The 16,585-nt window shown below is 45.1% G+C and overlaps 1 protein-coding gene across 4 annotated transcripts in view; it reads right to left on the bottom strand.

The window, feature by feature from the left end:
- LOC144142275 (TNF receptor-associated factor 5-like) overlaps positions 1-14,814 on the bottom strand; it is a 51,733-nt gene extending 36,919 nt beyond the window's left edge. Inside the window, exons 1-3 of one of the 4 annotated variants that reach the window (XR_013316931.1) lie at positions 14,126-14,359; positions 8,809-8,895; positions 3,613-3,909 (exon numbers count right to left, since the gene is read on the bottom strand). Coding sequence is in view for 3 of the 4 variants with exons in the window: in XM_077673645.1 (XP_077529771.1) it covers positions 3,613-3,852 (240 nt within the window). In the remaining variant the exon portion in view is untranslated. Of the gene's footprint in view, positions 1-3,612; positions 3,910-8,808; positions 8,896-14,125; positions 14,360-14,656 lie in introns of those variants that run through there. The other 3 variants (XM_077673645.1, XM_077673647.1, XM_077673646.1) reach the window with 3 other exon arrangements.
- Between the last annotated feature and the right edge of the window lie 1,771 nt (positions 14,815-16,585).

Raw genomic sequence — 16,585 nt, 5'->3', positions numbered from 1 at the left:
AAATGAAAATGTTATTTTGCACAGCTAATATTTGAGGTGAGTACTTGCTTTGTGCACAGTTTCAAGTCGCGCACGTTGCGCGACTGGGTTCCTGAGCCATGGGAACTATCCCATAGAAATGCATGGGGAGTTAGATTTGACAGCGAATTACACAAAATCATATTCAGAAACCTGAAATGTTCTTTTAGCGTTTTAATCTTCACGTTAACTTCCACCTTTACGCCAAATATCATTTTCCTAAAGTGGTTTTTCTAGGTTCCCGAGAGGTTGTAATTTTGAGCGAGAAAGCTGGGTATGTGTAGAACTATTCGCACATTTTCCTGTACACGAGGTGGTAAGTATTTCAGTGGGTCCATCCTGTGAGCACCAAGACGTTTATCTATCTTTTTTTTCCGTTTTTTGCTTCCTTTAACGGCTACCTCCCTTGCTATTATTGCTTTTATTTATTCCCTTGCCACGCTTGCTGTTATGATATTCGTTTTTCCCTTTGCACTTACTTGTTGCTGTATTATATGCCTAGTTATTGTGTAACATTTGTTTTTATTTTGTGATTGTCAGCTCTTCTTGCTTCCCTTACCCAACGCCCTGCTGGGCCTGTAAGGTACTGAATAAACAAATATATAGGCACGAAATTTTAATACCAGTTTCTTTATGGAAGCGGGTTCGATGGAAGGTGAAATATCTAACTTGTCTTTTTTCTCTTACTCAGGCAGCTTTAAGACCTGAATTTAGTAATTGTGCCACAAGAACCTCGGGTATGTTTGTTAATACGGGGTCGTTTCCTTACAAGAACGTACATTTAACAATTTGGCTCTTGGCTCTAGGGTTTCAGTGATGCGCACACATATTAAATGAGCATTGAGACAAAATTTCAAATGTAAAGAACTATGCAAATAGCTTCCTTTGTATATTCGGATACCCCCTCGCAAGTTTAGAAAATATTTTAAATCAATTTTAATCCTTTTGCACACGAAAAAGCTCATCCGCGCCATCGAGCCAGCTCATGACGTTATCTGCGCATCGACTCCAACAGCCTCCGTCAGGGCTCCCATAACGTGTCAAAGCGGCGGCGGTGCTGTTGGCGCGCGCTTTTCCGCATTTTCGATCACATCACAGTTTTCTAAACTGCCGTCAGGAGCGACTGTGGCCGGTCGGGCCGTACTGGCGGGCACGCGAGCTCCCAGACCGGCATGTGCTGTGGTGGGGCAAGAACAGTGGCGTCAATTGCACCTTCCCTTCATTGCAGCTGTCTCGGTGCTCGCTTCAACGAAACCAAAACTGCACGAATAAACAGATCTGTAAGTAATTATATATGCTCCGTTTCGACCATCTAATGTGCCATTCTATAATTCGTGGGCTCGTAGGCACCGATAGCCGCGAAAAAAAAACGTAACACAAAAGTTTGGTGTCAGTACTCCTTTAGGGCTGGGCTTGGACTGTCTCAATGTGTGAAAATTCAAGGCACGGTGGAACCAAAGGACTTTACGCCTACTGGTATGCTAGAGAAAGAGCGATAAACGAAGTTCGAAAATGCAAAGCTCATTAATAAAGAAGAAACCAATAATGATAACACTGACAATTAGGAATAGAAGCAACTTTCCGAGAGCAAACAACAAACTCCAGTGGGTGATATCATAGATGAAATAAAGAAATAGGATTGGTCTGGGCTGGCGATATACTGAGGCGAAATGACATGTGGACCATCAGGATAAAAGAGCGGAGACCTATATACGGGTCTTCATGATTGAAAATTACCGCCGAAAAAACACAGCACAAAAAAGGAACGAGAAGAACGAGAACGAGAGAAGGAACGAGATTTTAAATCATAAACGTTTACCAACTTGGCAAAATCACAGTCTTCTTGAACTATATACGGGTCTATAAGGTGAAAGAAGCCAATATCACTATGGAGAGATCAAATAAGGGCGATGGGAGGCAAAGAATGGGCTCGAGTAACGTAGGAGAGAGTGGTTAGAAGTTAGTGGGAGAGGCCAGCGTCCTGCATTGCACCTAACTAGTCTCTTGAGGATGACTGTGAAGGAAACGAACAATCGGCGTATTCAGGGTTTACAATACTGCATCACTACTAAAGCAACCTTCCTCAGACAACCTTCTTCAGTCCCCATGTGTTATTACCCGCTGGTGTGACATGTTAATGCTCTCGGAGCACTTCGTATGACGGGAGCTGGGGTTTTTACACACAGCTTCTGCCGACATAGTTTGAAAGCAAGTAGGAGGCATGTGTACACATGCTTGCATGCTTGATGCATTCTTGTAGTTGCTCAGTAATGTACCAATAGTGAGCGAGCAATAGTTAAAATATTGTAACGTGGCGGCAGGACGATGATGAGGCGAACCATGGGCGACGATGAAGTGATGTATTTACAAGATGTTGCCGCAGAGCGATGCAATCTATTTACAAGCGGCCATGATCGCTCGGGCGAGCCGCATCCTCTTCGTCGTCTTCGCTGACGGGTTATGGCGCTATGGGGCGTTGTCCACGTAGGTGTTCCGTGACATCACCCCCCCGGCGGAGGACGACCGTCCCGGTCGAGGGCACGGTTAAGACAGGGTGGCGAAGCGGATGAGCAAAGCGATGAGAACATCTACAATGATGTCCTTGCCGCCACTGATGATGGTGATGGTCGCGATGAGCACCGCCCCGGAACAGCTGTGACCACCGCCGACCCCACGAGGCAGCGTCCAAAGCTTTCGGAGAAGCGCCGGAGATCTGGGCGGGGGGGCGTCGTCGGCTATACGTCTGGTCGTGGCTGGTCAGTTCGTCTGGTCTCGGCGGGGCATGGGCAGGGGACACGGGGCTGGGGAATGTCGCGTCCGTGGCTCACCGGGGCTGGGGCGGACCGACGCTTTCCAGGAGCCAGTATGAGACTGCTTCATGAGCCGAGACGGGGTGAAGCTCGGGGCGGGGATGGGACGAAAACCCGCACCATCCACCAAAATGTTACGTGGCGGCAGGACAATGATGAGGCGAACCATGGGCGACGATGAAGTGATGTATTTACAAGATGTTGCCGCAGAGCGATGCAATCTATTTACAAGCGGCCATGATCGCTCGGGCGAGCCGCATCCTCTTCGTTGTCTTCGGTGACGGGTTATGGCGCTATGGGGCGTTGTCCACGTAGGTGTTCCGTGACAATATTTTTGCGCGTCGAAGCACTTGCGGCAGGTGACATGCTCTGACCGCGTGCAGTGTCGTACTGGCTAGGCGCCGCTAAATGCGCCTAATTCGATCTTATAAGCAGACAGATGCGTCTTATACCGCACAATGTGTTCCAAAACGTTTCTCTTACTTACAAACAAAGAAAATTGAATATGCACACCACAATCCCCCCAAACCCCAAATCCCGCAACAGTTGCAACTCAGCCGTGTACTTCAACTATGTGACTATGGTTACAATGCGAATCCAGAGCCTAAACATATCATGCCACTGAGAGTTTCCAAAACGCCAACTTATGCATCTTCCAAAAGGATGGTTCTTGGTGTTAACTAAAATTGGCAGCCCACCTGTGCAAGCTTTGTGGCCGCACAGAAACAAACTGTGCTACAGGGACAACATACAGGCAAGAAACATAATAAATACCGCCACTTACGTCTTTAATGTCGGCTCTACACCCACAAAAGAAACATGTGAACTGGTTCATATTGTCCGTATCAACAGCGACGCAGTCTTGGCAGAAGAAATGTCCGTTGCCATCTTTGAGACCCTTCGGCGTCACAGCTTTGCAGAAACAACAGACGAGCTCTGGCCTTAGCTTCTTTTCAAACGACAAGAGCACGCCGTTAGGAAGCCCGTCTACGTCTTTGACAAGATATTTTTTTGGGACGGCCATCTTGAGGTACTGGTCGTTGAGCCGTTTAATATCGATTTCCTCCTAGATGTTTGTACCCTGGAAAAGATAGAATCAGAGGAACGTCTTCACAGCAAGGCACCCAGCTTACATGTGTACAACTTTCGAAACACCTTAAGATACACTGAATGATTTTGTAAACAGAGACCTTGTAAAAAGAGACTTTGCACTTTAACGTAACTTTACGCGGAGAAGCACGGGCACCACATCGAACATAAACTTACAAAATTCGCACGTATTAATTTATATCGGAATTAGGGTATGTTCGTGATTGAGTTTGAGTACAAGAAACGTGGAAATACTAGAAGTATATTACAGGGCACAACTATAGGGCTTTCGATGTTTTCGTAGCAACCCGTAGCAATCAACACTCAACGGTATTTAGAACTACACTGTGATACGCTAAATTACGAAAGGTAGATGAAATTCGCATAGTGATAGTCTTCCTAGAGCGTAATTGCCTCATATTTTGTTGAGAGATGGTTTGACAAATAGAGTTTTACTGGCGTTACCTCTAACCATATCTCTCACGTAGACGGCCTTCTATTGTTAGCAAACGAAATTTTTTGACTCACAACCTTTGTGCATACTAACAAATCATGACAAGTAAATGAAACTCGGCGAAATGAAAGAGCATTTTTTGCGGCGAATTGTGGTTTAGGCGCATTAAGAAAGTTTTGAAAAAATAAGAGAAACTGTCGTCCTCGGCTGAGAATTTAAAATAACTAAAATTTTCACCTAGGTGTTTTTGGCTTCACCTATCAAACAAGCACAAAATCACTGCTATAGACAGCTTTGCTGAAAAGCTTTGCAAAATCACACCGCCTCCTGAACAAGGCAGCATGTAAATTGAAACCGAAACGAACTCGTGAGACTGTTCGACGAGGGATTCACACTTCCCATTTCCGTGGTGCTTCTTTATCTGTTTAGTGTTGGATGGTGCGGAGATGGTTCGGATTGTGGAGGTTTCAATAGTTAACTAAGGAAGAAATAATTTTATGTAATTTTTGCAGTTTGATTGATTGATTGTAGGGTTTAACGCGCCGAGGCACTGCAGGCGATGGGGCCCGACGTAGTGGATGTCTCTGCAAAAATTTTGACCACCTGGGGATCTTTAACGTGCACCAAAATCTCGTACGCACGGGCGTTTTTGCTTTTTGCCTCCACCAGAAACGCGGCCCCCGCGGCTGGTAATCGAACCCACGTCCTTGGGCCAAGCAGCAAAGCGCCTCAGCCACTGAGCCACCGTGGCGGGTAATTTTTTGCAGTTCCTCTGTAATAATGCAGCTTTGTATTTTTTACAAGCAATTTGATCAGAAACGGAAGCAAATGATCCGTCGAGAAATTCTTCGGCCCGCCTACGCTCTTAAAAAAGACCAGCCGCTCAGAAGTGGTGTTTTTTTTTTATTCGACGGTTATACGCACAAAAGAAACGTTTGTTCCAAAATTAGCCATTGCAAACGCTTGCTTGTTAACTAACTCAATAAAACATAGTACAATTACACCTATATTGTACAGGATAAGTATGGGGCTGTCGTTCCGCTTTTGTAAAAACCTATGTATTCAGGGCACACGGGAATAAGGTAACCTTTACAACTGCATGCAATATAATTGCAAAAAGTGAGCATACATCGGAGTAATTTCCGAGTCGTCTAATCGAAAATAAAATCGGCTTAGTGATATCGCAGCAACCAATACCAGCATATTTTGTTCTCGATACACCAAAATTAGATTGAGAGCTACACAGCATTCGCGAAAATTTGGAGGCAGAATTTGTGTAGACGCGTCGCATAGACTGGAAGACACCGACCAGCGCTGGTGTATATCTGTATGCAACACGGCTGTAAACTTAGTCTTGGATGATATTGAAGTTGGGAGTAGTAAATGCGAAGAGGTAACCAAGTATTCATCGCCATGACAGTTGACGTTTGATGATTAGCTGAACAGGCTGTATATTGTTGAGCAAATATGGGGCATTCACTTTATAAACTTTCCAACGTGGAGAAATTGACCACTGCCTGGAAACAGATGCCCAGGGTTAATTGCGAATTCGAGCGGCTCAAACCAAGCGACTTGAAAATTGCCACAACTGGTTTTTCAAAACGAACTTAACTCATGAGCGCAATTAAAACATGAGGATAGCTTTGTATCTTACACTCAGTTCCATTTTACTGCAATGGCACCACGTTCTCTACACTGTCTGCGTCCAAGCGTGATCACTCGTTACTTTAGAGTCGAATGCATAAAGTAGACATTTTCGAAACTTGCGGATTTATACCCGGCATTCCTTAAGGCGAATAAGCGATAATATAATAATATATTATACAACGAATGAGCACATTATTCTGTTGCAAGGGAACGCTTGAAGAAGACGGAAATGAACGTTTCCCGGGCGATCTTTGCGATTTAGGACAATATTTTTAACAAAGTTTTCAATTTATTAGTGCCCTTATTGCCACACTGAATAAATTGTCTATGGAAAATAAAAACGTGACAATTATAGGATATGTAAATATTAACTTGCTAGATGTTATTTCCACTGCAAATGCCACCTACAAGGACTGGTTTATGGGCACTGGATACGAATCATTAATTACCTCGCCCACTAGTCACGCGACCCATAGAACCGAAACCCTTATAGACCATGTTTAATCGAACTTGCCATCTATTCCAGTAACTGGGGTAGCACAAACTGATATTAACGAGCACTTCCCAATCTTTGTTACTTTTGACATTAAACCACGTTTTTCCGACGGATATTACTACATTTCAGTGTATAACGCAGAAAAAATTATACAAACGAGCTTTGCTACTTATTGGTCTCTTATCAGTCACGTGCGTTATCCAGTCGAAGCTCTTAATTCTTTCTCCATATCTTTCCTGAACGCTGTTAAAAATTGCACTACAACCATAAGATGTAAAAACAAATAGGTTTCCGTGTAATCCCTTGATGAATAAGGGCTATTAACATTGTCACTTAAAATCGGTTCAACATATTCAGATCCAAGCGATACGTAATATTACCACAAACCATTTTAGTGCGGACGTTTTGTTACCGCCGACCCAGTTAGGTATCTTATACATTGAATAATTATTTATATACAATCGTGCAAACACGTTATTGAACCTTTTCAACAACAAAATTCCTTTTCTGTAGATAGATTTTCATTCTGTAGTCAATACAAACACCACAAGGATTGCCGCACCTAATAATTTTAGTCCCAATTGTTCATTCAAATTTCTGAGAAAAACTAACCACTTCACCGATATTAAACTTTGGGATAGCTTGCCTCTTACTCTGAAATCATCAATGTGGTTACCTGTATTTAAACAAGAACTAAAGTATTTTTCTTAGGGTGCAATTAGATGTTTTTGATATGTTTTTACCGATGTATTTGCACAATCTTTGTTCCTTGGTATAAAAGCAAACACGGTACAATGTTCTTTGCGAAAGAACAAAACGTTTTGTAGTAATTCTCAACGTGGTAGTAGGTATTGCAGATCCATTTGATGTACTTGCCAATTTGAACTGTTGAAATTGGTAATGTTTGAAGTATTGCGTTTATTTCCGTAGTTATTGAAGAATAATAATTTTGCTCGCTGCGTCTACATGCTACGTTAGTAATGAACTACCGAGGGTCCAGTTTCAGCCTTGTGGATTTGGAACCCTCATCTGTATATATGCATGCATGTACAACTTCTTTTTCTATGTATTGAACCTTTGAATCATGAAAGCGGTGTGGCGCTTTTGAAAGTTGAGGTTCTATATTGTTTTATTCATTCTTCTAATTAAATTACTGATACATCTACAAAGATGTGACATTGCGGAGGATACTGCCTAGTTCTAAAATACACAAAGACAAACATTCCAAAAGTCAAAAGTCACAATGAAATTTAATTATCCGTAAAGGTATACAAACATACATACCTTGTATTTGTGTTTGTATACAAACAAATAAAAAGAACATATTGCGTTGTTTAATAATAAATAAAAAATCCCTTAATAAAGGTAAACAAACAAACATATTCCGTGGTTTATATATGAATAATCCTCTAATACGGCTCCTTTCTCTTCAATCTTACCATTCTCAAATAACTAAAGGGCTTTGGGGGTAACATAGCTACTAGTGTTTTTACTGAAAATGCAACCATGTTCTTTCTGCTCATATTGCCTTCACCTGAAGTACTTCTCTTACCAAAAAAATTTATCTGGAATGGCCCACTATTTTATAATTTTTGCTGTCTAGAATTAGGTATTTTGCCATGCGTAAAAAGAAAACCCAGTTTTGGGGTGCGCGCTTAAATGCCGTGACCGCGAGCGCTTGTAAACATCACATCTCAAATCTAATTGTCCCGACAAGGCATGTGAACACCGATGGGAAATGACATTAGCCTCGGTGGGCTCGTGCCAAGGCGAATGCGCTTGGATAAAAGAAAGGCGAACAACGCAGCGCACAAACTCCCACGCATGCTGCATCATCTGGCAGCAAAGTCAGCGAATTGCGCGCATGCGCAATTCTTCCACAGCGTTTGAGTGAGTTTTCGAATGTTTGAACGGCCCGCGAAAAAGGCTTTGTCAAGAATCGTTTTGCTGCGTCGCCTCTGGCTAGGATGGCGGTTGAAGACCGACAACTAGCTGCAACAAGCCTGCCGCGCGCTTCGCTATCAAATATAGTAGATGACTGGTACACCGCACGGTGGTCGCTGGCTAGCACGCGGGCATTTAACATTAAAAGAGCTTGCCCAATGCAGGAAGGAATGAATAAATACTTATCTACGGAAAGCCCTGTCGTCATTAACAGTGAAGCGTTTAGCAATTAGCTGATTCCAGCGTTTCAGAAAACTCAGTTGAACAGCATAAAAACAAAAAATCACCGGCACAGGCATGATTCAAACCTGTGTCTGCAGGATCAACGGAGATAAAGGATGTCGCCTTACCCTAAAACTCTGCTACGTCCGAGAGTTAGTGCCCGCGAGTCAGACGCCTTAATCCTTAGGCTGTGACTGGGAAGAGGAACAAGCCACCTGCACGACACAGAACACTTGATAGGGTACACGTTGAACCTGCGACCGTCTAGCTTAAGTGTGCGCGTTCCGTTCGTTATTTCTGCTTGCATCTTTTTCGCCGTTACTCCAACAAAGACGTAGTAAAGCTCGTTGCGATTGCGAAGCATAAGCAAACCGGCTGTAATTGCGGGATTACTACTATCTTGATGGTCATAAAGTTTGCATACCGATTCGCTGCCTGCAAGTCTTACGCGTTCAAATGAAGTTCCTTCATTTTTGCATTAAGTTTAGCTACAAAGCTTTTCGTTCATCATCAGCACAGTGTAGACTAACACCGGATTTACAATTAGGCACGGCCTTCAATAAGCAGATATGTAACTTTTACAATTTGTCCTTGCTATCGTGTACAGGGGGCATTAAAAGGATTACGAACATCGGAGCACACACACTCCGACGCATGCCACACCGTCTGGCAGCACTGTCAGCAAACTGCGCGCATGCGTAGTTTTTTCAGAGCGTTTGAGAGTGTAGGCTACTGTTAGTAAAAATGCTTGACGAAGGAGTGACGCCGGAAATTTATTTTGAGGCGTCGTTTTATGCTCTGTAACCACTGAGCAATCGGTTATATACTAGGTTCGGGAGCAAAGCACGCACCATGCTGACCCCAGCGAGCGTGATGCCCTTCAACGATCATCCTGCTCAGTGGAGAGGCAGCTTGAAAATGCGACATTTCCCGTAAACGTAGGCCACACTTTGAAACGCCCTCAAAGAAGTGCGCACACGCGAAGCTTACCGAGCGGCATGCGTCGGAGGCTGTGTGATCCATTTTTCGCATTTCTTTTAAAACCCCTGTAGCGTCTAGGGTTTGTTTTTTGTAGGGCGTACCCAAAAAGATGCGTGTCCAGACTCTGGTCACCGTCGTGACCGGGTTACATTGGGAAAGGGGGAAGTGGGCAGGGTTACACAACTGCTGGGTTTTGTGGCGTTTGTTTTCGAGCGCGAGAAGGAGCCATGGAACCCACAATAAGCAAAACTTAATGAGCTATTTACTCTGTTAAGGGAGATAACAAGCGAAGAACTGGTGAGAATCAAGATTTACCAACTAAAATGTTTTGACCCAGATCGAGCTGGGACTAGCCTCAGTTTACAAAACAAAATTATCCTATACAAAAGTGCCTCTAAGTGGTCGTTTGAACAACATTTTGCTTATTAAGGGCAGTGGCTTAGTTGATACGAGCTACAATTTTTTTAATATGCGCTATGCAATTAGTAATGTAAAGGGTTGAACAGCCAAAGTTCCCATGTGTAGGAACTTTTGCCGCACGAGCAGGAGGCTCAGGTTGTCCAAATTATTCCGGAGCCCTCTACAACGGGCCGCCTCATCGCCTACGCTGCGTGGGCGCGTTCAAACCTACAATCAATCAAATGCAAAATGGCCACCATTATCAATTTTGACTCCCAAAAGCACTTATGTCGTCAAGCCAGCTTTTTGGCGACGCAATTGCGCTTACGAGGGCTTGCCTAATCCATTGCCTAATGGGTAGTCAGGCGTTCAATAAGCTTATTCCAGCTCACACAAAGCGCTTGAATCCCCATCCTGGTCATTGTAACCAGAGCGCAAAAAGGTGCCTAGGAATAAATGACTGCGGTCGCTTCTTGATCGACCATTTCCCCTAAAACAGACCAAACTCAAATCTTCTATTAGAACTCAGTATGCGCACAGTATACCGATGTAGCAACCAGATGGTGCAGCATGCATAGGAGGCTGTGCGTACCGTTGTTCCTACTTCTTGTAACCCCAATATACCGTGGGGCCCACTGTTAAAGGGAAAAGGCGAGCGCGTGGAGTCTGCGACCCGCGAATCGGCACCGCCGAGAAGTAGCTAGAATCGGAGACAGCCGGCACGTGCGCACTGACCACATGTAGCGGCAAAAGCCCCTCTGTCGTCTGCTGAGTGTCTGGGGAGCAATAAGCTACGTAGAACTTGGGCCACTGCATAGAAACAGAGGAAGGATGACGGCTACTTCCTGCGTGGATATCATACAGACGGTCCTCATCCCCCACGTCCTGGATAGGCCGTTCCCTGATGGACTCTTGCATTTTCAGCAGGGTGGGGCTTCTGTTCCCACTGCCGATATTGTTTCGACAGCGTCAGCATTAATACTTCAGCTTGGCCGCAAGAAGAACAAATTTTATTAGTATAGAAACGGGGTTGGGGATAATGACAAGCAATCTTTCACGACAACGCGGCCTCACTACTGCGAACTCGGATGAGCTTTGGAAGATTATTCAAGGCATAATGGGAACGTCTACGGAGGGATACCACGATTGCAGCAGCACTTTACGACTCATTCCCGAAAAGGATCCGGAGTCTGAAGCTATCCGGAGGAACGGCAATTAGCTGCTAGCAACAACAGACTTTCAGTTCGGCCATCACAGGCTTCAACCGTTACTTTGTAAGGAAAGATGCTTGCTTCATGCTTTATTAGCATTTCGTTTTTGCCGAGCTTCCCAATAGCTGGAGTATGATATAAATAAAGCCATGGAAATCACAACATGTTCTTTGAAGTGGTGTATGTGAACGCGAAAGTCGATGGAACCACTCCCAATAGCCCATTTTTTATAATTCCTTGAGCTTAATAAATCCTTATGCTTCACGAGACAGTGTGCGACAACATGCATAATATTCACCCAGCGGGGACAAATCACCAACAGCTGTGCTAGACGTGAACGCGCCGGTCATGAACAGCAACGACAAAATGGCAGCATCTCCCCTCCTTTGATGTTAACGAGGTTTCCGAGTACGGGGACTCGAAATGAGATCCAAGTTGCGCCCCGAGTGACATTCGATTTGCTCCCTGACCTTCATTCAATTTGAGCCGTGAGTTGCACCTTGATAATTCCCTGAATGAAACTGGAACTCACGGCTGAAATCAAATTTTGCTTGATTTTCTTGATATTGGTGTGCACACGGATAGACGCGGACGGACAGTGGGAGGTCCTAAGGTACTCTGCACCGTTGCAGGCTACGAACTAAGCCGTTTGGCTCTCGGCTACTAACTCACGGTCGTAGCCGAATGGGCAAGACGACTGAGACAAACTTTGTCTGGTCTACCAGACACAGGCTCGAATGCTACAGGTGCCTGTTGAATTCTTGGCGATCGAAAATGATACGACCACGGACGCGGACGGATATTGCCCGGTCCTAAGGTAGTCAGCACCTCAAAATGCTGGCATATCACACAAGAAAAGCCCCGTCAAAGTTCCTGCGCGCCATTGTTCTGCGGCAGCACGTGCCGAGACGTGTTACCACTGCCTGCAGTGCCTCCATCGGCGATCGTTTGCAATCGCGGCTGCGTACCGGCACCGGCATGGCGGTAAAATCGAGGGGAGTGTCGTCAGTGCGGCGGCGCATATGCAGACTATATCGAACCAGGCGCTATCGGCAGGCGTCGTTCGTGCAGACAAAAGCTGGCGGTTCGAGCGCTCTAGAGAGCCGTGATGACGACTGTACCAACGCTAAAAGGAACTGTCAGTAACCATCGGAAATGAAAAGCGACTTCATGCAACGCGACCAAATTGACCCGGTTGTGTTTCGGTACTATTGTGGCAATACCGTCAATAGCACATTAAATTTAAGCGTGAAAAAAATGATGGGATTTCGTTACATCGTAAAGGAAATACCACATTTTTTTCTTTCTTGGTTGCAAACTGCTACACCCCTCTCATTCGTGCCACACCATATTTTATCGAACTTCTTGTATAAACGACTTTGGCATTAGTGTAGGTAAAAGTGCTGCTTAAAATAAACTATCAGCAACAATTTTCTATCAGTACACCAAATTTGGGTCACAATAGTGCTCTGGTAGAAGTTAGTTCCAAGGCCAATCTAATTTGTTATAAATATTTGGAACACACATAAATAGCTTGTGATACACCTAAACGGACAGCCTGGCCACAAAGAGCTAGCCGTGGCGTTCCTGGAGTGATGTCGCCATATTTCAGCGTTAGATGAGCAATAGGCAAGTTGGGAAAGCTGCCCCCTTCGCTAACTTGCAACGATATACAAATTGCTGTAATGTTTCGCAGGAAAAAAGCCTCTTCGGTTTACATGTGGTCAACGCCCATGGTTGAAGCATATACCTGTTTCTTTACACGAAATAATATTATTTAGAAACCAGACGTTACACCCTGCCCCCCTTCGTTTCTGCTGCCCATTAAAAAGGGCCAATAAAACACGCAGGAAACCAACCACGACGAACATACGGTGACGCTCCGGAGCACCAATTGAATTGTGAAACTTTATACAGCGCGAGTTAGCATGCTTTTTGAATTGCACGAACTGCGCTGGGTTAACTGCAGGTGGGCAATCGGTCACAGCTGGTAGAAAGCGGCAATGTGACGAGGCCTACTGAGGATAATATCCCCATGTTTGAGGCGATAATGAATCGGCAATTGAGTGAGTAGACGCGCCGTACGGGAGTGCTAAAGAATAATATGAACACAGCAGGTTAGAATCATTGGATGCACCAAAACCTGGACAGTCCTTCCGAAGGCTTCCTTTTGGAACGCGAGCCCGAAACAGCTCAGCAGTTAGATTAAACTCATCGGATGCAGTGACCTGTTTATCTGCAACGCGCTATTTATTGTCGGCGATCGCAGAAGGCACAGATAGCATTACGGCCGCTGTGTCTGCCCGATACCAACTTCTAACCTCACCAGTGCAGAATTCCTTAGTTGAAAGCGTCATATTGAGCCACGTGAAGTAATGAACTGTTTTAGATTTTATGGGGTTAGAACATTTAACTGCTGCGATCGTTTTCCTTTTCATTACAGATTTTGTCGGCGGTCGCTTGTTCAGATCACCACTCCGGATCGCGGCCACGTATATTCACATAGCAAATCATAGCGTAATAAATAAGACCATACAGGAAAACAAAGCGTTTGCTCTTGATTCCCGCTTCGAACAAATGCCTTCGGTAGTTGCGGCCGCTTTTTTCTCGATTAATGTTTGACAAATGCAATAGCAAGGAGCCGTTCCGTCATATACGCGTATTGCAGTGCGCACTGAAACGTAGGCTCGCATTTACGTTCCAGATATATACGTCTGCTGCGGACACCCAACACTCGGGAAACATTTTAGAATGAAGAGTTTCAATACTCCCAACATAGCAACTAAATGGTTATCGGTACTAACAAGAGTCATAAAAAGGACGTAACAAGGAAGGCTTGCGTAATAAGACTTACAGTCAAGGCAGGTCATCCGTGTTGTTTGTTTCGCGAAATTGCTAGACTAACTTGACAACACCACAATCCAAAAAGGCAACCACATTAAAGCTTACTTACGAATACACCCGCTGGACTATAAGGATTTGATGCAACGCGACGCTGTGAAAATTGCGCGGTTCAAAACGAGGGCTAACAAAAAGGGTGGTGTGTATTCTCATCCCTGCCTGAGGTTTCAGATAAGCGATAAACAGAAACTTCGACATCCCGCCAGCAGAGGCAGCTGGATGACAGTGACGCCACCTCTGGTCGTCTGTGGCAACCATAGAGCAATATCTCTTGCATGCACGTAGGCACGTAGAACAGCCGAGTGATAGCGATGGCATTACCAGCAAAAAGATAACGCCACAAAAAACACCCAGTAAATATACGGTTCCGCCAGACGAAACTCCACTAGGAACAATGTTAAGAGTTCACGCCCACACAGCCAAGAAGCTTTTTTAGCGTTTGTTTCCGTCGTTCCGGTCTGAATAGTTCATGCGGAATGCTCACCTCGCTTCGTGGTCAGTGGAAAGCCGAATGGTAGTCGAACCTTCTACGACGACATGATATTAAAGGAATTCACGCCCTATGTGGCTTCCGCCGCACGAATGCACTGACGACTTCGGGCTGTCAGCAGCGCGGACAGGAACTATTCTCACATGCTACGCCAGGAGCACCTTATCGGCTTTCGTTTCCAGGGCGACAGATAAGACGCCGTTACTCCATGAACCCCGGGTTCCCGTTTGCGTCGACGAGCGCAAAGGGCAGATCTTTGGCTGCCACTTTTAAAGAAGATAATCTATCTTGGGCTGCTTCAGCTGAAATATTCTGGCTGGCCTTTACGTCACGCTCTCTCTCCCCCAATTCAGCCGTCCTTCGAAAAGATGATAGTTCTGCAGGCAGAGTTTTAAATCGATAAACAGTTTCTCAAACATACTTCTTACTTGTCCGCACTCTTGACAAAAATAAAACATTGTTCGTACAGCTAAACCTGGATGTAAAAAAGTTCAGAAAGGTTCGCAATTTTTGGTTTCAAGATAAGGCTTTGGGGAATGAAGCAGAAACGTGGCCCAAATGCTAGAAATTGGTGAATGTGAACTCACCTTTTGTGGATTCATTGCACAGCGAAAAACGGCGTGATCTGCGGCTCCCGCTTTCGCACGAGACTAGGCACTACACGATGCTCCAAAGAAGCGAGGTGACCTTGATGTGACTGATTGTAGGGTTTAGCGCACCGACGCGACGCAGGCGATGAGGCGTTACGTAGTGGATGGCTCCGGATTAATTTTGACCACCTGGGGATCTTTACCGTGCGCGGAAATCTCGTACACACGGGCATTTTTGCTTTTCGCCTCCATCAGAAAAGCGGCCGCCGCGGCCGGGAATCGAACTCGCGACCTCGTGCTCAGCTGCGCAACGCCTTAAGCCCGTTCTACATGGAGCGAATTTCGCCTGCGAATCCGCTGAAACGAACATTCGCACTTGCGAAGTTCGCAATCCCTGGAATTGTCGTTACACGGGGCCTGCGAACGCCGCGAATTTCGCATTTCAGATGCGCCTTGTTTGCAGACTGAATTAAGTTTGCCACCAGCAAAGGTTGTTGTGATTTTAACAAGGGTGGTTTTATTTTACTTTCTTGGCAAGTTGTTTCTGCCTTGTTTGCGGTAAATATAAGTGGATTTGCGGTTTTATGCAAGAATCGCCGATTCTTTATCAATATACGCACACACAGCAGAGAAGACAAACGTTTTGGTGTGCCCGCGCTTTTGTCAATTCAATTCAATTCAATTCGATTTATTGTTCTATGTGGTGCTACAAAACATACCCAAAAACTGTTTGGACCCATAGCCAGCGGCTAGTAAGGGGTCCAATAAAAAAATGCAAGAATTGCAGACACGCATGTCAGTACACATCGTCAATAGTAAATTAAAAAAAAACGGTAGAGACACTCTAAACACTTGTTAAAGCACACTTTTCTTGAATGAATACAATTCTAAGAGCCAGTGAAATAAGCAAGAACACGTTGAATTTTTTTCAGCAGTAACAACGGCAATTGCATTTGTCACGCAGGTTACAATGAATACATCATAATAAAGCACCATACAAGCAACGCCATCTGGTTTCCAAGCGTGCAAGTGGTGCCGAGCTGTGCTCCTATTGGCCGCAGGTCCGGCCCCTCTACCCCGCACACGCCGCACGAGCGGCGTTTGCTCGACCGCTTCAAGTGTTTGGCACTTTGCCGCAACAACAAAAAAAGGTGGTTTTGCCGCACGAGCGGCCCCGCATCCGCGAATTCGCAGGCGAAATCGCTCCATGTAGTACGGCCTTTAGCCACTGAGCCACCACGGCGGGAAGGGAGGTGACCTACCCCCGTATCAACAAACGTAACTTAAATATAACGTTTGCCTTTTGACACTTTTCGGCGCCATAACGGGTTAC

Source organism: Haemaphysalis longicornis, unplaced genomic scaffold (genome assembly GCF_048455015.1).
Source record: "Haemaphysalis longicornis isolate Haplotype H1 unplaced genomic scaffold, Haemaphysalis longicornis Haplotype H1 scaffold_6, whole genome shotgun sequence".
Taxonomy (NCBI): domain Eukaryota; kingdom Metazoa; phylum Arthropoda; class Arachnida; order Ixodida; family Ixodidae; genus Haemaphysalis; species Haemaphysalis longicornis.
This window is presented reverse-complemented; position numbering and strand designations above follow the sequence as displayed.